Consider the following 21,864-nt stretch of genomic DNA (forward strand, 5'->3'; position numbering starts at 1 on the left):
TTTCTCAACAGTTTATCTAACAATGGCATGTGAAATGAAACAACTAATCAGTTAACACAAATTATGTGCTTCCATATTGACAGAAGCCAATCTCAGCACGGTTTATCTCATCTGCCAGCCGAGATCTGTCCTAATGATCATTAACATGAAAACAGAGTAACTGGTTATTTATCACAATGCTCTGTATGGGATCAACTATGTTATTTATTTGAGTGCTGATACCTAATTCTATGTTAATCAGTTGAAGTTAACTAGAGGATATGATGGATATTTTATAAATGTATGTGTCCATTTTCATAAAGTATTGATTAAGTAAAAATAAATCCGAAACCGATAAATTCAGAAGTATGTTTACTAGTAAGCTTATCAGGATTAATCCATTGTACCAGATTTCACAAGTGTTTAAAAAATTATTTAGAACAGTTGCATAACAAAAATACAACATAAATAATATTCAGAAGTAATATGAGTGGTCATTCACATAGTACACAATGCTTTTACACAAACAATATAAAATGACATAAAACATTAGCATCCCTGTTCTTAGAAAGATTTTTACAAAAAGTGCAAGTACTAAAAGGAATGCTCATAACTTAATACTGAATTGCTGATGTTTGCAGCACTATTCAACTCAACAAGCTTAGCTAAATTAGTCATTGTATTAGCATGGAGTTAATTTATAAAACGGAAAAAGAACCCTACAAGATATTCTGCCTCATTATCATATTAGAAACAATTGAACCATTAAAATTATTCATTGACTTTTGACGTTCTTGTGCAATGCTTAGTGTATCCATCCTTAAGTTAAGGTTACTAGTAGTTACTTGTAGTTAGATATACTAATCAGCTCAGTAAGTTAATAAGATTCTTCATATCTGCACCACAATTAAATCAAATTACCAAGCATGGAAATACCAGTTAGTTCTCTGCTATAAAACTCCTGTAACAAGTTTATCTACTGGCTTGGTTATTCATAATTTAGTATGCAGAGGGTTAAACAGTTAACTTTATAATGCTGGTATATGTGAGAGCAAAATAATTCAAAGAAAACTAAATATTCTCAAAGATTAATGCAATTGTAATAAAGTAATATTATATTAGCTTATTATCACTTTTACACCTTTGAATGGCAAACATCACTCTCTGTAAACATGGTCGGGAAGCTAATTGTAAACACAAAATTAGGGTCAAGGGGCAATAGGATAAATGACAGAGTAATTACTTGCTACTATGGTCTAGCATACAGCAGACCAAAAAAATCAAGAAGAAAATTTAAATATTTTGTTAGTATGTTTGATTTGTACCACCATGGAACTAAATGATTAAACTCACCTGAAGGTAAGCAAATGAATGAAGCCTTTTCAATTTTTTATAAAACCATAAAAAAATCTAACAAATGAAAATACATTGTTGCTTATGGAATTGTTAGTTTTGTTCATGATTAATTAAAGCATGTAGTTTCTTCTATACTTTAAGTCCAACCCACACAATTATTGCTATGCATTATATGGCTGTTAAACAAAGGTGTACGTTTGGAGCATTCAGATAAGCAATGTACTGAATTATGGAATGAATCCAATAAATTAGACCAGAGAGAAGAATTATTTTCAATACACACCATAGTTTTATGTTGAGATGTAATTAAAGATTTCTCTAACATGAATAAAGGGAAAAAAGTTCTTTTTTAAACTAATTGGTCAACACAATTAAATAACCTGACATTACTTTGACCCAATACATGTCAGTTGGTTTAATTACAAGTATAATAAAGTGCTTTAATTTGAATGTATCAAGTCAGCATTAGTAAACAGACAGTTCTCAAGGCTCAACTTATTAATACATTGTCTATTTATGAACCAAAATGTACCAACTTAATGCTGATTTCCCTATGACTCACACAGTCTATATAACTCAAATCCATTCACTTTCACCTAGAGCTACACTGAACCAAACTCAGCCATCCACGTTGCATACTTTTCAAGATCTGAAGCAGAAACCGATTTGGAGATTTTCTTTAGAGACAGTTCAAAGTCATCCATTGTTACAGGCATTTGCAATTCTTCTTTGGATAAAGCTTTGATTTCTTCAGGGGACAGGCCTTGAATTCGTCGACGCATTGCCATCATGCAAGCATCTCTAAAAGTAGAACAAAAGTTACAAAAATACATTTAAATTTACTATTTAAGGCCCAGTTTCATCTAAAGATAACACTCTTCCTTCACCATCTTTATTAATTCAAGTATATTTGCATATTAGCATGTCTAGATCAGTGAATTCTATAATGCTTTCTTTTGTTTGATTATACTCCATGAAATGACCAGAATATATCCAAATTTACAAATAAATAAATAAATATCAAGTATTGTAGTCAATAGATAAAGTTGATTCCAATCATCTTTTTCACTACTACTGTATGTTAATTGGTACAATTGCAAGTTAATAATTAGTTCTATAACATGCTAAACATACAAAAACGGGAAAATTTTCAACTTCTCAAAACAAAATATCTTGAACACTACCTTCTGAAAACCACAACTAAACCCAAGTTCTAGACTCCATTGTCTTGACAAGGACAGCATTCGGTAAGGATTGAAGGCAGCTATATATTATATCTCCAATTGGACTTATGGTAATGCATTACACATTGAAATCAGATTCTTGCTGAACAGCAGGAGCACTTTAGTGATAGACAGTTGCTCATTTGATGGAAAGTTTGAATTGCAACCCACTATCTGGTCCTTATTTCATTGGTATCTGGTTAGGGGCATTTGCTTAAATATTGGAATTGACAGAAGCATGTTTCAGTATGGGTCTCAAAATATAGGTATAGAGTGAGATCCAATCAGGTACTGACTTACATCTTTTGCAAGTTCCTAAAAATGACTTTTATTTCAATCATGTTGGCTCATCAATACTCAGAACAGGAAATGATCAGATTCATCCTAACTGTCCGTGCTCAACCTTCCCTTGGTGTTTAAGATTGGTAACTAGCATAACTAAATCATTTGGCAATAGGACATAAGGTCACCATTAGTGAAGCAATGGAAATCTGGACACTGGTCTTAACAGTAATGACAAAATTTAAAGTGCTTAGGGACTGGAAGACCTTACAGATATGGAGAAGCCAGTGGAAGGATATACCGTGTAAACTGAGAATTACATTGTAAGATGTAAAGGCAAGACTTTTCCCATTGGATAAAACCATTGGAATTTCATTGTTTTAAACAGTATGAATAAAACCTTGTTTAATTTAATTTATGCTTCTTCAAACTATTTTCATTTAATAACTCAACAACCTTAGCAGAAACTTCTTATATTGTGACTGTGGCACACTATTAATTTCCTAAAGAAATCAAGATGCTCTTAACAACCTATATCTTGTATTACTTTGGCTAATTATATTATTTTAACAAATTATCCTTACCTGCATACATTGGTGATATCAGCACCAGAATAACCTTCCATCTTCTCAGCAATTATTGTAACATCAACACCTAAAGCAACATCTACCCCTCGTAGATTTATTTTCAGTAGTTCTGCTCTTCCATTTGCTAATAAAAAGATATATAGCATGAAATAGTGAAGTACATTCTCAAATAAGAATTCCTTACTCAAAAGAAACAATGGTTTAATGTCCCTAGTAACTGAGGCATAATGAGTATAATTCAATAAGCACATTATTTTTCAAGAAAGCCCTTAAAAGCATTAAAACAGCTTAACCTGTTGGCAAAGAAATGTACACTCTTTTTTCCAGTCTCCTCCGTAATGCTTCATCTATATCCCATGGAAAATTTGTGGCAGCCAGAACCATTACCATTCTTGATGGATCCTCATTCTCTGAACTACCCCCTACACCTGAAATAATAAAGTAACATTAAATACCATAAATGTTAATGAACAGATTTCAATGTTTTACTAGTCATAAAGTATATCAAGCATAAATTTATATTTTGTTAATCAACTTGATAAAGTAGTTGATTTTCCTTTCATACTAGCAAGTTTCAAAAACACATACAAGTTATGTTTATTTCACAAATAGTCAGTTGCTCTCATCACAATCTATTCCACATGATCATGCTTGCCAACATTATCAGTTATTCAACAAATCTGTTTCTGTCCCTGAGGGGAGAAAATGCAAGTATTCGTTTCTCATAGGACAACCACAGGGTAACCACTTAAGGCACTTAACAAATGAAATTTTGTGTATCCAATACAAATTGCTTTTCCTTCAACCTACTAAGCTCCTATAGCCACTTCAGGAGACAGAACCAGAGTTTTTGGTAAATTTGAGTGTTCTAATGGTTTTTTTTTTAAATAGACAGTATCACAAAATATGCCTTTAGATGTTTGCAAAGCTATTCTCTGATTCATACCAAATGATAATTATTTTTATTAAATTAGAAACCTATAATTGGCATTCTAATTCCAAGATATAATGACCTTTACATTAAGCAAACAAAATAAAAACAAACTGCTTTAAATAATAGTTGTCCAGAAGACACAACAGTAGATATTACCTATTTACTAATATATTTTAAACAAAGATAACGTACCATCCATCTGAATGAGCAATTCTGATTTGACTCTGCGACTGGCTTCATGCTCATCAGAGGTGCCTCTACGACTACAAATGGAATCGATTTCATCTATAAAAATAGTAGTTGGAGCATAAAATCGAGCCTGAAAGAAGAAGATCATAAATGTAGAGATTTTGTACACAAATGAATATTCAAGATATTCAAAGCATTTTCCTCCAAGACACCTGTGTGCAAACTTAATTTAACGCCAGGCTGTTAAGAATAGTTACTTCATTTTGAAATCAGTAATTTTACTGGTTATGTGTTTCTACAGAACTATGGAAACTTTTGGGATCTAACCGTTTCACAAAATGCAGAAGACAGTGCAGAATATAGATGCTAAAAATATTTTAAGTAATTGAAATCTGCACTTTTTTAAAAAAGAGACTGAGAATAATTTGGAGAAAAGGTTTTATAAATATTCTTTAAATACCAAACCTGAAAAAAAGATTTGTATTTATATGGTGTTTCATCATGTCTTAATACATGCCCTAAAATATTTTTCATTATAAATACAAAGTAATTACAGACTTGTAAGCAGAAATTTTCATGGAATAATAACTATGTTACTGGTGCTTCTGTGGAGAAATGTTGAACCAACAAGTGGCTTAATGTATCATGTCAAATAAACATAGAAAATAGGTGCAGGAGTAGGCCATTCGGCCCTTCGACACTGCACCGCCATTCAGTATGATCATGGCTGATCATCCAACTCAGAACCCTTCTCTCCATACCCCCTGATCCCTTTAGCAACAAGGGCCATATCTAACTCCCTCTTAAATATAGCCAATCAATTGGCCTCAACTGTTTCCTGTGGCAGAGAATCCCATAGATTCACCATTCCGTGTGAAGAAGTTTTTCCTCATCTCGGTCCTAAGAGGCTTCCCCTTTATCCTTAAACTGTGACCCCTTGTTCTGGACTTCCCCAACATTGGGAACAATCTTCCTGCATCTGTCCAATCCCTTTAGAATTTTATATGTTTCAATAAGATCCCCCCCTCAATCTCCTAAATTCCAGTGAGTATAAGCTTAGTCAATCCAGTCTTTCATCATATGAAAGTCCTGCCATCCCAAGAATTAATCTAGTGAACCTTCTTTGTACTCCCTTTATGGTAAGAATGTCTTTCCTCAGATTAGGAGACCAAAACAGCACACAATACTCCAGGTGTGGTCTCACAAAGGCCTTGTACAACTGCAGTAGTACCTCCCTGCTCCTGTACTCGAATCCTCTTGCTATGAATGCCAGCATACCATTCGCCTTTTTCACCGCCTGCTGTACCTACGTACCTACTTTCAATAACTGGTGTACAATGACACCCAGGTCTCGTTGCACGTCCCCTTTTCCTAATCAGCCACCATTCATAATAATAATCTGTTTTCCTGTTTTTGCCACCAAAGTGGATAACCTCACATTTATCCACATTAAATTGTATCTGCCATGAATTTGCCCACTCACCTAACCTATGCAAGTCACCCTGCATCCTCTTAGCATCCTCCTCACAGCTAACGCTGCTGCCCAGCTTCGTGTCATCCGCAAACTTGGAGATGCTGCATTTAATTCCCTCGTCTAAGTCATTAATATATATTGTAAACAACTGGGCTCCAGCACTGAGCCTTGCGGTACCCCACTAGTCGCTGCCTGCCATTCTGAAAAGGTCCTGTTTATTCCCACTCTTTGCTTCCTGTCTGCCAACCAATTCTCTATCCACATCAATACCATACCGCCAATACTGTGTGCTTTAAGTTTGCACACTAATCTCCTGTGTGGAACCTTGTCAAAAGCCTTTTGAAAATCCACATACACCACATCCACTGGTTCTCCCCTATCCACTCTACTAGTTACGTCCTCAAAAAATTCTATGAGATTCATCAGACATGTATGAAATGTATGAAATCTTAAGCATCTGCGTCTCATTTACCTCAAGACTCGCACCACCAAGTTCAAGAACAGTTACTACCCCTCAACCATCAGGCTCTTGAACAAAAGGAGATAGCTACACTCACCTAAGGACTGTTATATTGTTATTTCATGCTCATTATTTATTGTTACTTATTTATATCTGCATTTGCAGTTTGTTTATAGTTAACAGTTCCTGATGTTTACAGTTACTGATCTATAGATTTGCCAAGTATGCCGCAGAAAAAGAATCTCAGGGTTGTATGTGGTGACATGTATGTACTCTGATAATAATTTTTACTTTGAACTTTGAGGTTAACAAACTTCCTCAAAGGAGATCATCTCTGATAATGAAGCATTCTTTAATGCTGCAAAGATCCCATACCAGTCAGAGAGTAAAGGAATGTTTTCATTTCTAATCCTGCATTGGTGGGAAGCCTTCAATCTTCATGAAGCTACATGCTCCAGCAAGCAAAAGTGAAACAGTCAATTGAAAAGAGAACGTCATGGTGGATAGTAAACTGTAGAATGTTGCATTTATTCAAGGGAATGTTTGCAATAGTCAAAAATTTAAAGATTGGAATTAATCTGATCTGTCAACATCAGTTAACGTACAGTATTTGCAGATTGCATTTGTGATTGGTACATTTTACGTGAACATTCCCCACTAATTTGACTCATGAAAAAATGCAAACATCAACACTGTTTTAGAATTTATTCAGCACCCATTGCGACCACAGATACACAGCATACGTATATAAAAAACAATTTTACTTACCATTTCAAACAACAAACGAACCAATTTTTCAGACTCTCCTCGGTATTTGGAAGTTAATGTGGAAGAGGACACATTAAAAAAAGTTGTACCACACTCCGTAGCCACAGCTTTAGCTAGCATGGTTTTACCTGTCCCTGGTGGTCCAACCATTAAGATCCCCTGCAAGTAATAATTCAGAAAACAAGAATGTTTACTCAAAATTGTATTTGGAAGCAATTAAGCTAATTTATCCAGCATTCAAATGCTGACTCATTATGCACTAAATGTAAGGCGAGTGTTTACTTTCTTCATCTCCTCTCCAATTAAATAACAAACCTCCTGTCTTCCTCAGTTTGAAAAGGTGGCCTCGATATTGTTCTTTTAATCATACGTTGCTGGTTTGCTGAGTAACATTGAATAGTACAAAGAGCACAAAAGCAACAATAAAATAACCCCAAAGCTTGTCATCAGAATGAGAAATGAAGAATCACATCAGGAGAAACTTGAAGGTAGAAACTCAGCTTCATTCAAATAAAGGAAAAATGTATAATCTAATAAATAATCCAACATTCTTTTGAGCTGCTATGTCACGACATTAAAGCTTAATAAAAGCAATAAGAGGGTTATAAGATGGAATACATATATTTTTTTAAAAATCCAATCAGTTGATGGAAGTTACTCAACAAGTAAACAAATATATTTAGAATTAATACCAACTTTACTCAGTAATTCAGATCCTGCCAATATTCATGCATGCACATGCAATTTTCTGCTTCAAATTAAAATATGCTTCCTGGAATAACATCAAATTTTCTGCGCAATGCATTTATTTTTGTACCATGTTCCAGATTCATAGTCACATTTCTCAAGTTGCGTTATTGCAATTGTTCTATGGAACACTGAAATTAATCTTGAACTAATGCCAGTTGTTTTACTACATTCTGAGATTTGTACCTGCTGAAACTATGCACTGTTTCAGCTCGTTTCAAGAAATCTGTTATTATTCCATTCCCCCCACCAAAAAAAAATAAAGATCACTGGATTCAATAACTGCATGCCAGTTGCACTCACATCAGTCATAATGAATACTTTTGAAAGGCTAGTCATGTAATTTCTCAAATCCATAAGTCAATTTTCTAGATTCTATGCAGTTCTCCTACAGAGCTAACAGATTTGTCTGTAAATAATGTAGTTAACGTTGGTCTGGATATCTTGGAAGGCATGGGACTTCCTCTTGGACAGATGGCACTACATGAGACTAGGAAAGCACATCTCTACATTGTACTCAATCAGCACTGGTGCACCACAGGGGTGCGTTCTCACCCATCAGTTAAACTGATAAAGTTTGTAGGTAACACCACTGTCGTTGGACTAATCATCAGAGGTAATGAATCCAAGTACAAACAGGAAGTAAACAAGCTGGTATCCTGGTGCAATCACAATAACTTGGAAGTGAATGCCCTTAAAAACAGAGATGCATATTGACTTCAGGAGAAATGAGTCTCGTCATCAACAACTCTACAGTTAGCACTGTTTCAACATTCAGGTTTCTGGACATTATTATTTCACAGGACCTTACGTGGTAGACCCATATGTCCTTCATTAACAAAAAGACTCGACAAAGGATGTACTTCTTGTGGCGGTTGGTAAAATTCCACCTTCCACATAACAGACTGGTGCAATTCAACATTGCCATCACAGAAAGCATTCTCACATCATCCATTACTGTTTGGTTTGGTCCAGCATCCTCTCACAATATACAAGAACTATAAAACAGCAGAAAAGTCTATTGGCTGCAGTCTACCATCACCGCAGGACTTGCATGTGCTCAGGACAAAGAAGCAGGCAGAAAAATCATTGCAGATGCTACCCACCCAGCAAACTACTTCTTCCAAAAAGCTCCCTTCTGGAAAGTGCTATAGGGCTACTAAAACAAAACCTTCATGCCACCTTATAAGTGTCTTCCCTCAGGCTGTTAATCATTCTAGTTAGCCCCCCAACCCCCAATCTATTACCACAGTCACTGCAGAACACTGTAAACACTCTAAGCCACTTTTTACAATGCTGTTTACGTTAATATATGCTGTGTTTATATATTTACGCACATTTATTCCATAACTATACTTCTAACAGAATAAATGGAACACTGGCCAAGTAACTAAAAGTAGATCACTTAGGGTGCCAAGTTGCAAATAGCAGGATGACAAGAGTGATCAGCCTGAAGCAATTAATAACAATCTGTATTCACAAAAGATTAATTAAAAGTAGTAAACCAAATTACTTTTCATTAGAAGTTATTTCCATTTTGCTTAAACATTTAATTTCTCACTTGTTTAGCTGTTCCTAGCCACCTATTTTAATTTTATTTTTAAAAATCACATTGAAAATCTGTTTGGTTGTTTTATTAGCTTTTAAATGTCTCTAATAACTATTAATAATCTCTTACAATTTTAGCAGTTAGCAAAACTAAGAACCGTCAAAGGTTTCACAGGCATGGTTTCATCACTGCTTCCCTGCCACTGCTCAAGCAACTTCACCACAGTCCAGGATGCTCTAGGTGAGTTAGCTGTACTTTGCATCCAAATTAGTTAAATAAGGGAAGGAGAGAGCACTATGACTTAGATTCTATAATATTTGGCCCAATTAGTTCAAATAATATTTAATTTTATTTTGCAAAGTCAATATTTTATGTAACTTCCTATGTTAAATGCATAATCACTTAAAAACAGAAGACTTGCAGGTAAGCAGATCTTAGGGGAACAAAATAATATGATTTAGAAGTATTATTTTCTGGGTTACAATAGGGACTGACGGTGCAGATTCAAAAATATATGAACGTGATATACCGTGTTGATATAATATTTGAAATATGGGAAACTTGAATGAAGAAATCATGTTAAATTTTTACACGTCTCTAGCCAGTGGGTGGTTTGCATTTCTAGATACTATCCCTAGGAAGCACATTAAGGTTTACCAAGATCATGTGTGAAATAAGAGCTCAATTACTTTGAGAACTATTCTCCTTTAAAGGTAAAAATTAAGGTAAGAATCAAAAGAAGTATTTACAACTAGGAATGGTTTTAATGGAACAAGCGAGGCTAAACTATTTCTCTTGGCAGGCATGATGCTAAACAAAGGTGATCAATTTAAGATCACAACAAAAGTAATTTCTACCTTCCATGGTCGTCTTATTCCTTTGAAAAAGTCAGGCATCCACATTGGTAACACAACAGCTTCTCTCAAGAGCCTTTTAGCATCTTCCAAATCCGCTATATCATCCCTGAATAGAAAATGAAGATAATGAATTTTTCCACCCGTGACTAAATTAAAAGTATATTCAAAACAGTAGTTTAAAAATAATTCAATACCAGTGGACATTTGGATTCCTAGATATTATATCTCTCTCCAGAACATCAATTAATTCTTTGTCATAACCAGTTCCGTCAAATTTCTTCCCGTCTGTATCTCCTGCTGCTTCCTGGGGATTCCTTTTGCCCTGCAATCAAGTTAGCAAAGGATATTAATATTCTTATTATTTTTCTTCTTATTAGCATATGCATGAAATAAGCATACATTTCACATTTGCAGTTACTATCCTATAGATTTGCTAAGTATGCCCGCAAGAAAAAGAATCTCAAGGTTCTATATGGTGATGTGTATGTACTTTAATAATACATTTTACTTTGGACTTTTAATTTTTCAAGAAAATATTTCAACAAGGTATTTAAATACTTCAAAACCCCAAAAAGCTTTGATTTACCATTAATTACTAAACCTGTGAAGATAAGTTCAGTTGCTGTCATTTTCTTTCCCTACCTTAAAAGCAATTTTAATCAAATTGTAATCTTAGTTTCACTTCAGGCGCTTTTCTGCATTTAGATGGGCCTGAGTCACTTCAAGCAAGCGAAAATTCGAATTAAAAGTATTTATCACAGAAGCAGAAAATTAGGAAATGGGTTTTTTTTAGACTTTCTTACAAAGTCAGGAGTTAATTATTTAGTCTCAAGTTAGCTATCTCAGGTACATCCTCAAGGAAGAAGAGAAGATAAAATTAGAAGTCCCAAAAATATATGAAAACTGGAAGTTGAAGGAAGCAAGAACAATATTATAAGCCACACACCTCTCACACTACAAAGCTAGGGTTTCCCATGCTACTAGAAGACCATCCATTAGAGAGGTGAAACAATTATGTAAAATAAAAATAATTCTTTGCTGTATGATTCTATGGCTCCAAGACAAATAATAGAAAACTGTTTTGAAAAAACACGATTTGACAGTTTCAAAATTAAAACCATAAAAAAGTTAATAACCATACAGAATGTTTGACCATAAATAATAATTTTCAGGAGTTCTACAGCATAATTTACAAGTAGCACAATTTATTTACCTTTTCATCTTTCCCCCTAACTCTGGAATCACCACCATACTTGCTGCTAGACTTCTCAGCTCTACCAGCCTGCTGACCTCGACCTACAAGTCCTCGTGCCTGGACAACTGGAGACTCTTTACGAGAGGGTTTAACTTCACGATTTTGCCGCTTCATCAAAGGAGCTCTGTGAAGTTCAGCATAAAAATGTATTAGGTAGAACAGTCATGCAATCCTATCAGGTGATGCCAGAGAAAAAGCTATTATGTAGTCAGTAACAGCGTAATACTTTTCCACAAAGTTTCAGTGAAGAGTAGAAAGGTTGATATTTTGTAATTTTAACATACTTTAGAAAAATTCAGGTTATTTTATTTCAATGCAATAAAATTTGATAACCATATGTAATAAAATACAACCTCTAGCAGATTTTAATCAAGATCAATACTGTTCTAAGGGGTATGAAACCATACATATGAGTACTTAATTCCATTTCCTATTAACTGTGACTTTTTTTTTAAATGTAAAATTAGTTTAAATAGTTTCAATTATCTTATGCACTTGTTATCCAAATTATTATTTTGATATATAGTGAAATCCAGTTAATTGGGACACATCAGGACCAGTAAATGTTGGCCTAATTAAGTGGCGAAGTTTCATGGAAATAGTTCAAAAAGGTATAAAAAAGACAAACTGAATAACAAAATAACGTATTTAACTGAAATACAAAACAAATTAGAACACTGTCAATATCACTACAATACTATAAAACTAGCTATTCGTTCCTAATAGTTTTTGACAGAGGAAATCAAACATCACCATCATCATTATGTGCTGTGTCGTATGATGTAGGCAATCATGGCCCCATAACCATGACTGTTCTTGGCAAATCTTTCTATTGCCTTCTTTTCGGCAGTGTCTTTACAAGATGGGTGATCTCAGCCATTATCACTACTCTTCAGAGATTGTCTGCCTGGCATCAGTGGTCACATAACCAGGATTTGTGATATGCACCATACAACCATCCACCACCTGCTTCCATGGCTTCACACGACCCTGACTGGAGGGTTAAACAGGTGCTACAATTTTCCCAAGGATGACCTGCAGGCTAGCAGACGGAAGGAGTGCCTTACATCTCCTTTGGTAAAGATGCATCTCCACTCCGCACCCTATGCATTTGTGTACATGGCTGTGTTCTTTGATTGACTGTAAATGAACAAAATCAGCACAGAGACACCTAGTGCAGGTAATGGATTTCCTTCATACACTGCTTTCATCCAAAACTTAATTTTCATCGTAGTATTCAAGATGATTGTCAATACCTTCAAATTCTTCGTAGTTCCTAACTTGTTGAAGTCATGAATTATGTTAATGTTTATTTTTCACCAACAGTGACAAAAGTCACTGTTTTTAAAAACACAAACACACACAATTGACTACTTAAAAACTGTTTGCTGTAAGCTTGCTATAGCATCTAATTGCCACACAAGTGCATGCGATTGATGCCAGTTAGAACCCATTTTACAAGTCTCCTGTCCCAATTAAGCAGTATAGTATCCAAAATAAACAAAAAGAATCCCAGCAATTTTCTCCATTAGTTTTTGTTCTTTAAGAGTCTTCCCCAATAAGCACTTCCCCAATTAACCAGAAACTTCTGTACTAGCTTTTTGTAAAAGAAACTTCTATAAAGTAGAAGGTCCTGACTGGCCACTCTATCTATGACATGTATTATTGATTAATACTTACATTTGATAAGAGGTTACCATTTACTTTCACAGACAAAAAATTAATGAACTTGTAATTCATAACTTTATAGAATGAACATTATTTACTTTACACACCTATGCTCAACTGGAATAGGTGGTGGCCAAATACTTGGATCTTTGGGAGACTCATCTTGCTGTGGTGCAGAGAAATCAGTTGGAGGTTTCTCTACTCGAAAGCTTTCCAATGTGTTGACAATACTTTTCACCTGCTCATACTCTTCAACTAGCTCCTGTCGCACCTGTAAGACAAAACTCAGTTCAGCATATAGTTTCTCAGACAGAGTATCTTAGTGTTCTAGTCAAAGACTAAACATCTATACCCTCAACAGTTCAAGAAAAGCACATTAAAATAATATCGCTTTCTGCTGTTAATCTTCAAAAGTTACAGGTCAATATATGTCAAAAAAGGGGCATTTAGTTTAGTCCAACTCATATCCGAACAGAGATAAGGTGGTAAAATAAACCTCAAAAACCACATCCAAGTAGGAAAAAGTAACGTGAGTCACATATAAAGAGCTGCTACTCTGGTTCAAACTGGGAAAAAAATTGGTGAGGTGCAGCTAAGAAAGCACATAAGATATATACAGGATGGGCAGCACACCAGTGCAGTGTGAGGTCCCCCAAGCTGTGGAGCAATAGAACATGCCTTGCATAATTTAGATGCACAAGCCTCAAAGCCTACCGGTTCCCACCACAACAGAAGCACCTGGAAGATGAAGAGCATCTCAAGTTCCCTGCGGCATGTCAGACTGGGTTAACCTACTGCTAAAACAAGCCACAGACCTCCATGTTGTCTGCAGGCTCACATTATTCTCTAGCCTCTAATGAACGGAACAATGTTATGCATTGAAATTCAAACATGTGTTTGACTGCATTTTGCAGGTTAGCATATGATAAAATTCTATTTCAAGGAACACAGAATTATTGTGTTACACAACAGGATTTTCACTGCTCCCTTGTCCATTAAGGTAATTCAGAATAGATAGTTTAAAAAAAAGAAAATACTGGAGATCAGGCAGCATCTGTGCAAAGGGAAACAGTGTTAAAACTTCTGATTTGAAACCTTTTTGTCAAAACCAAAATGTTTGCTTCAAACTCAATGATTTTCACTAGCACTGCAAATCATTACAGCTGGCTTCCATACTTAGCGTTCAGAAGAATAAAATTAGACATGGCTCCAGGAACAATCTGTTTGTTCTGGAAATACTCATAATCATCAAACTCAGACAGGGAGCCTACAAATGAACATCTGGCATAACATGCAAGCATACATTCTGGTAAAGTACTTAGGGTTTGATATGCTCAAACAAGGAATATACATCTGTAAGAACTTAATGCAATTTTATACTGCCACTAAAATTCATGTATATAAAAGCAGTCATTTTCAAGTATTCCCATAAAACACAACTTGCCTTATTTGCATAAATATTGTGCAAGCAACAAATATCCCTACATCCTATATCGTCTGAACCTAAGATTCTAACCTCTAATCCTATTCATGAAAGAATAACACCTTTTGTTTGCAGCTACCTTACCAACATTAAGGACAATTTCTCTCTAACGATTGCCATTCTCGATTCATCCAATGTTCTCCTAAATGGCCCTTCATCCTCTGCCCTCAATGTCTTTCATAGAGTCACGTTGACATACAGCAAAATAGCATGGAAACAAAGGCCTTTGGCCCAAATCGTCCATGTACATCTAAGCTAATCGCATTTGCCTGCACTTGGCCAACATCCTTCTAAACCTGACCATGCTATATACCAGTCCAAATCCTTTTAAATTTTCTCATTGGAACTGCCTCAACCACTTCCTTAGTCAGCTCAATCGATATGTGCACCACCTTCTGCATGAAGAAGTTACACCTCAGGTTCCTTTTTAAATTTTCTCCTCTCAATTTAAATGTATAGGTTTTTAAAATTCTCTTTCCTTGGAAAAAAAGACTGTGCATCCACATCTATGTCCTTCATGATTCTGTGCACCTCCATAAGGTCACCTCTCAGTCTCCAATGCTCCAAAGAATGAAGTCCTGAACTTAAATTCGCCGGACCAATAACCACACCACATACAGTTCTTTACTTTATCCTTTCACCAGTTTATTTGTTCCAACTCAGCCAGCGAGAATACCTCTGTCTCTGGCGCCTCATGACGAACTTCTGTCTAATATGCAGAAACGTTACAATTTATAGAACTAGCGAAACAAAGAGCACTTAGAGAAACTGGTATTCTCACCAGGTCTGTTGGAGCAAAACTTAATTACTTAGATAAGATAGTCTACTAAAGCAAAGTTTTAATTACAAATGAATGTTCTGTCCAATCCTTATCAGTTATTCTCTTTCATTAGAAAAAGGAAGGAACTTAGTTCAGTGATGTGAGCCTGTGTGAATCCAGCCCCCATATCGTTCTCAAGGGACAGCTATGAGTCGTTAACCTAAATAACCTGAAGGCAGATTCCTCAACACAAGCCAGCACTTAATTTTAACCCATTATTTACAAGAGTCCAAGAATCATTTCTTACGTCCCCCAATTCCCTTAAAACTTCATCATAACGTCTGTCTAAAACTCAAATCCTCGAGTCCTACAGACATTCTTATAAATCACCATCATACTCTTTCCAGCTTAATGGTATCTTTCCTACAACAGGGTAACCAAAACTATACATAACAATTCAATTTTGTACAACTGCAGCACAACACCCCTACTCCTATACTCCATGGACTGATGAAGAACAGCATGTCAAGCATCTTCATCATCAGCCTGTTTTCCACTTTCAGGAAATTATGCACTTAAACCTCTGGATTCCTCTGCTCTACAACACACTCCAGGGCACTACTATTCACTGTGAAAATCCTACCCTACTTTGAATTGTCTTGTCTGAACACCGTTTACCACTCCTCAGCCCACTCTCCTAGCTGATCAACATCTCTACTAATAACTCATGTGTTAGAGGTAGTCAGATTATATAATACATAAACAAACATCTATATCAGGGGTCCCCAACCTGGGGTCCACAGACCCCTCGGTTAATGGTAGGCGTTCATGACATAAAAAAGGTTAGGAACCCCTGATCTATATAAAACATGACTCAGAAAGAAATTTCAAAATGTAAATCATAGAAAAAAAATTTCAAAATGGAAATCGTACCTGCAACCATTTCACCTTTAAAGCTGGATCTCTTATTAAATGAGTGTGTTTTTGAATCTGCTGGATCACTCCTTGGTAGTAAACCATTGAAGAATCATAGTTTCCTAAAAGGGCATACTCTCTCCCTTTTTTTACATTATCATAAATTTCTGCTAAACTCATGGTGTTCCACACTCCTGTAAGATTAAGAAAATGAAATAACATGCTTTAGAGTTCACTTTTCAATCATGCCACTTTACTGCACTAATTTCCTTATTATCAAATAAAATACTGATCTTTCTTGAATAAATTAGGAATGATTCATCTTTTCATCTGAGACTGTAACTCTTGGCTCTTGATATCACAGCTGGGGACATTTACTCTGTCAATCCTCTGAAGAATACATTATGTTTCAGTAAATTCATTTCTTGTTCTCCAGAACACAAACCCAGTCTGCTTAATTATTTTCCGCAAATGACAAAAACCCAACAAATGTCAGTGTACTCCTTTATTCCAAGTATATTGTTCCTTAGATGATGAGACCCGGTCTGTATACAATATTCCAGATATGACCGCACTATTGTGAAATATAATTGTAATGTCATGATCCTAATTTTGTCCTCAAATCCTCTTGCAATAGAAGTCAAGATTCAATTTGCCCTCTTACCTGCTTGCGAAAACTACATGTTAACTTCCAGTGAAAATCCACGCAAGGTCTCTTAGAATACCAACAAGTTCTAATTTCTTGCCACAGGTTGTTCTGATAGCTCAATCAAAGTGAATGATCTCACATTTTTCCATGCTATATACTCAGTGGTCACTTCATTAGGTACACCATCATGTGGCAGCAACTTAATTCACACAAGTACACAGACATGGTTAAGAGGTTCAGGTGATGTTCAGACCAAACATCACAATGGGACAGAAATGTAATCCAACTGATTTTGATTGTGGAATGGTTGTTGGTGCCAGACAGGATGGGCTGAGTATCTCAGAAACTGCTGATCTCCTGGGATTTTCACACACAACAGTATCTAGAATTTATAGAGAATGGAGCAAAAAACATAAAACATCCAGTGAGCGGCAGTTCTATGGGTGAAAGTGCCTTGTTAATGGCAGAGGTCTGAGGAAAATGGCCAGGCTGGTTCAAGCTGACAGGAAGGCAAAAGTAACCCAAATAACCACGCATTACAAAAGAGTTGTGCAGAACAGCACCTCTGAAGGCACAATATTGAACCCTGAAGTGGATGAACTTCAGCAGCAGAAGAGCACTTTCCTATGTACACAGTGACCACCTTATTAGGTACAGGATACTATCTATTAACAGATAGGCTAATAAAGTGGATTGTTAGCCTATCTATTAGTAGATAGGCTAATAAAGTGAATGCTAGGTGTATTTTATCCAAGATGTCCTCATTCATTCACTTAGCTATCTGCATCCCTTGAAATCTCACTGCGTCATCCATAGGTATAAGCACAAACTACCACCTAATTCCTACTTCCATGGGGTGAAGGAGGCAGAGTTGTAACTTTATAGAGCTTCATAAAATTATGATATAGTTAAGAGAGATAGCCAGTCTTTTTCCCAGAGAAGGGGAGACCAAAACAACAGAGCATAGGACTGAGGGCAAATTTTTCACATAATTAGTGGGTAATTACTTTACTGTCGCCAAACAATTGATACTAGAGCATACAATCATCACAGCGATATTTGATTCTGCGCTTCAAGCTCCCTGAAGTACAAATCGATAGTAAATAGTAAAAATTTAAATTATAAATCATAAATAGAAAATGGAAAAGGGAAAGTAAGGTAGTGCAAAAAAAACTGAGAGGAGCAGATTGGAGGTTTAGAAGGGTTTCCTCAGGTAGAGGATAGTGTAGAGGGCAGTTTGCTCAGGAGAGCATGCGCAGAGTCGCCAGATACCGGCACCATCTTAATATATAACAAACCCATCAAATTAGAAAAAGCTGCCAGCAAAGGGGTTAGAAACAGGTACAATTACAAGATTTATAAAAAAACATTTGGACAAGTACATGGATAGAAAATGTTTAAAGCATAAATGAGATTAGCTTAGATAGGCACCTTGCTTGGCAAGGATGATTTGTGCCAAAGGCCTGTTTCCATGCTAACTATATGAAACTAATCTTGTACTGTAGCAAACTTGGATATATTAGACTCCTCTCATTCAAATCATTGATACAAATTCCAAACAACTGAGCCTCTGAATTGTGCAGCCCCCCACTAATCACAGCCTCCTCTGCTCTTACCTTGTTTTATGTCCTCATTCCTCACCTGTATATTACCCACTAGAGTATTATTTCATTTTATTTAATGATCTTGTGAAATCTTATCAATGGCGTCTGGAAGTCCAAAAACAACATTGTCATTGGCTCCCTTTCGGTCTAGCTCAAATTTCCAGTTACAACCTCAAATAACACTAAGAGATCACTCAAATGTGAATTCCTTTTCTTTAACCCTTCTTTACTCTGCCCAATTGAACTAACATTTCTAAGTGCCACATCACACTGCCTGACTCCCTTTAGTGCCAAAATGTTCTTCTAACTCTTCCTCTCATCCTTTGAAACTATAATTAAAAATTGGATAAACAAACTTGCTGACTCACTGAAAGGTTTTCCTGAATTAGAAACATGTCATTACTTATGACATTCTTTTTTATATATACAAAATCTCTTTCTAAATTTGACTGCTTCTGCACATAGAATAAAAACAATGATTGAAATTATATGATGGGGCTTCTCTGCTCACTGGACGTGTACACTTTCATCACAATTGCTCCCAATTCATTGCTAGTATAATATTTTTTGAAATTCTTATACTCATCTTTTGAGAACTTAAGTGCCTCAAGAGAAAAACTATGCCAAAATTTAGATGAACGAAGATAGCCAAGATGATGAATTCTTTGTGGTTTCCTAAATTAGCGTATTCTGGAGGCAACCAGAGAACACGCTATATTAAAATGTCAGAAACACTAAGGAAGCCAGGCAGCATCTATGGAAAGATAAACGGAGTTAATATTTCGGGTCAAGGACCATTTGTCAGTGGGAAAGGCAGAAAAACAAGAATGCCAAAGGCATTTACAAAGGAAAGAATTGAGAGTGTGGAAGTGAGTTTTGGTCAACATCTTATCAGAAGGGAAACAGAAACCACTCACTGAGAGTGAACAGGCAAAAGGAACAGATGGAATCACTCTGTAGAGCATTGGTAAACATCTTCAAAACTGGCATTCCTGGAAGAGAAGTGAAAGTGAATCAACCTGCTGTGAATTTACTGCATATTCTGTTTATGCTTCAGATTTCTACCATCTGCAGCCCCCACCACCCAAACAATCTGTCACTGTATAATGGGATAGAATCTATTAATAACCTCATTGTGAGCGCAGGCCTAGGCAGTAACAATTTGATCGAATTTTAGATTGAGATTGAGGAAAATAGAACGGGTCCAAGGCTTGTATTACAAACTCAAAAAGGGCTATCATGGAAACAATGAGGCACAGAGTCAAAGGTCAAAGTTCAAAGTAAATTTATTATCAAAGTACATATATTACACCATCTACAACCCTGAGATTAATTTTCTTGTGGACATACTCTATAAATGCAATAACCATAACGGAGTCCATGGAAGACCGCACCAAAAAGGGCAGACAACCAGAGTGCAAAAGACAACAAACTGTTCACATAAGACCATAAGACAAAGGAGCAGAAGTAGGCCATTCAGCCCGTCGAGTCTGCTCCGCCATTTTATCATGAGCTGATCCATTCTCCCATTTAGTCCCACTCCCCCGCCTTCTCACCATAACCCTCGATGACCTGGCTACTCAGATACCTATCAATCTTTGTCTTAAATACACCCAATAACTTGGCCTCCACTGCCGCCCGTGGCAACAAATTCCATAGATTCACCACCCTCTGACTAAAGAAAGTTCTTCGTATCTCTGTTCTGAAAGGGCGCCCTTCAATCCTTAAATCACGCCCTCTCGTACTAGACTCCCCCATCATGGGAAACAACTCTGCCACATCCACTCTGTCCATGCCTTTCAACATTCAAAATGTTTCTATGAGGTCTCCCCTCATTCTTCTAAACTCCAAGGAATACAGTCCAAGAGCGGACAAACGTTCCTCATATGTTAACCCCCTCATTCCCAGAATCATTCTAGTGAATCTCCTCTGTACCCTCTCCAACGTCAGCACATCTTTTCTTAAATAAGGAGACCAAAACTGCCCACAGTACTCCAAGTGAGGTCTCACCAGCGCCTTACAGAGCCTCAACAGCACATCTCTGCTCCTATACTCTGTTCCTCTAGAAATGAATGCCAACATTGCACTCACCTTCTTCACCACCGACTCAACCTGGAGGTTAACCTTAAGGGTATCCTGTACGAGGACTCCCAGGTCCCGTTGTATCTCAGAACTTTGAATTCTCGCCCCACTTAAATAATTGTCTGCGCGTTTATTTCTTCTGCCAAAGTGCATAACCATACACTATCCAACATTGTATTTCATTTGCCACTTCTTTGCCCATTCTTCCAATCTATCCAAGTCTCTCTGCAGACTCTGTTTCCCTCAGCACTACCGGCCCCTCCACCTATCTTTGTATCGTCAGCAAACTTAGCCACAAAGCCATCTATTCCATAATCCAAATCGTTGACGTACAATGTAAAAAGAAGCGGCCCCAATACGCACCCCTGTGGAACACCACTGGTAACCGGCAGCCAACCAGAATAGGATCCCTTTATTCCCACTCTCTGTTTCCTGTCAATCAGCCAACGCTCTATCCACATACGTAACTTGCCCGTAATTCCATGGGTTCTTATCTTGTTAAGTAGCCTCATGTGTCGCACCTTGTCAAAGGCCTTCTGAAAATCCAAATATACAACATCCACTACATCTCCCTTGTCTAGCCTACTTGTAATTTCCTCAAAAAATTGTAATAGGTTTGTCAGGCAGGATTTTCCTTTAAGGAATCCATGCTGAGTTCTGCCTATCTTGTCATATGCCTCCAGGTACTCTGTAGCCTCATCCTTGACAGTCAACTCCAACAACTTCCCAACCACCGATTCAAAATATAAAAGAAATAGTAATAATAATAATAATACTAATAATAAATAAATAAGCAATAAATATTGAGAACATGGGATGAAGAGTCCTAGAAATGAGTCCATAGATTGTGGGAGCAGTTCAGTGATGGGGTGAGTGAAGTTATCCCCTCTAGTTCAAGAACCTGATAGTTGAGGGGTAACAACTGTTCCTGAATCTGGTGGTGTGAGTCCTGAGGCTCCTGTACCTTCTTCCTGATTTCAGCAGTGAGAAGAGAGCATGACATGGTGGTAGGGGTCCCTGATGATGGATGCTGCTTTACTGCA

The 21,864-nt window shown here is 36.5% G+C and overlaps 1 protein-coding gene across 1 annotated transcript in view; it reads right to left on the bottom strand.

Annotated features, from left to right (window-relative positions):
* Positions 1 to 287: 287 nt before the first annotated feature.
* katnal1 (katanin p60 subunit A-like 1) overlaps positions 288 to 21,864 on the bottom strand; it is a 42,236-nt gene continuing 20,659 nt past the window's right edge. The window contains exons 2-11 of the mRNA XM_063052895.1: positions 16,505 to 16,680; positions 13,436 to 13,599; positions 11,619 to 11,784; positions 10,600 to 10,727; positions 10,406 to 10,511; positions 7,253 to 7,411; positions 4,554 to 4,680; positions 3,721 to 3,855; positions 3,425 to 3,551; positions 288 to 2,136 (exon numbers count right to left, since the gene is read on the bottom strand). Coding sequence (XP_062908965.1) covers positions 1,938 to 2,136; positions 3,425 to 3,551; positions 3,721 to 3,855; positions 4,554 to 4,680; positions 7,253 to 7,411; positions 10,406 to 10,511; positions 10,600 to 10,727; positions 11,619 to 11,784; positions 13,436 to 13,599; positions 16,505 to 16,666 — 1,473 coding nt within the window. The 5' untranslated portion in view covers positions 16,667 to 16,680 and the 3' untranslated portion in view covers positions 288 to 1,937. The remainder of the gene's footprint in view (positions 2,137 to 3,424; positions 3,552 to 3,720; positions 3,856 to 4,553; positions 4,681 to 7,252; positions 7,412 to 10,405; positions 10,512 to 10,599; positions 10,728 to 11,618; positions 11,785 to 13,435; positions 13,600 to 16,504; positions 16,681 to 21,864) is intronic.

Source organism: Mobula hypostoma, chromosome 7, assembly GCF_963921235.1.
Source record: "Mobula hypostoma chromosome 7, sMobHyp1.1, whole genome shotgun sequence".
In the NCBI taxonomy this organism is placed as follows: Eukaryota; Metazoa; Chordata; class Chondrichthyes; order Myliobatiformes; family Myliobatidae; genus Mobula; species Mobula hypostoma.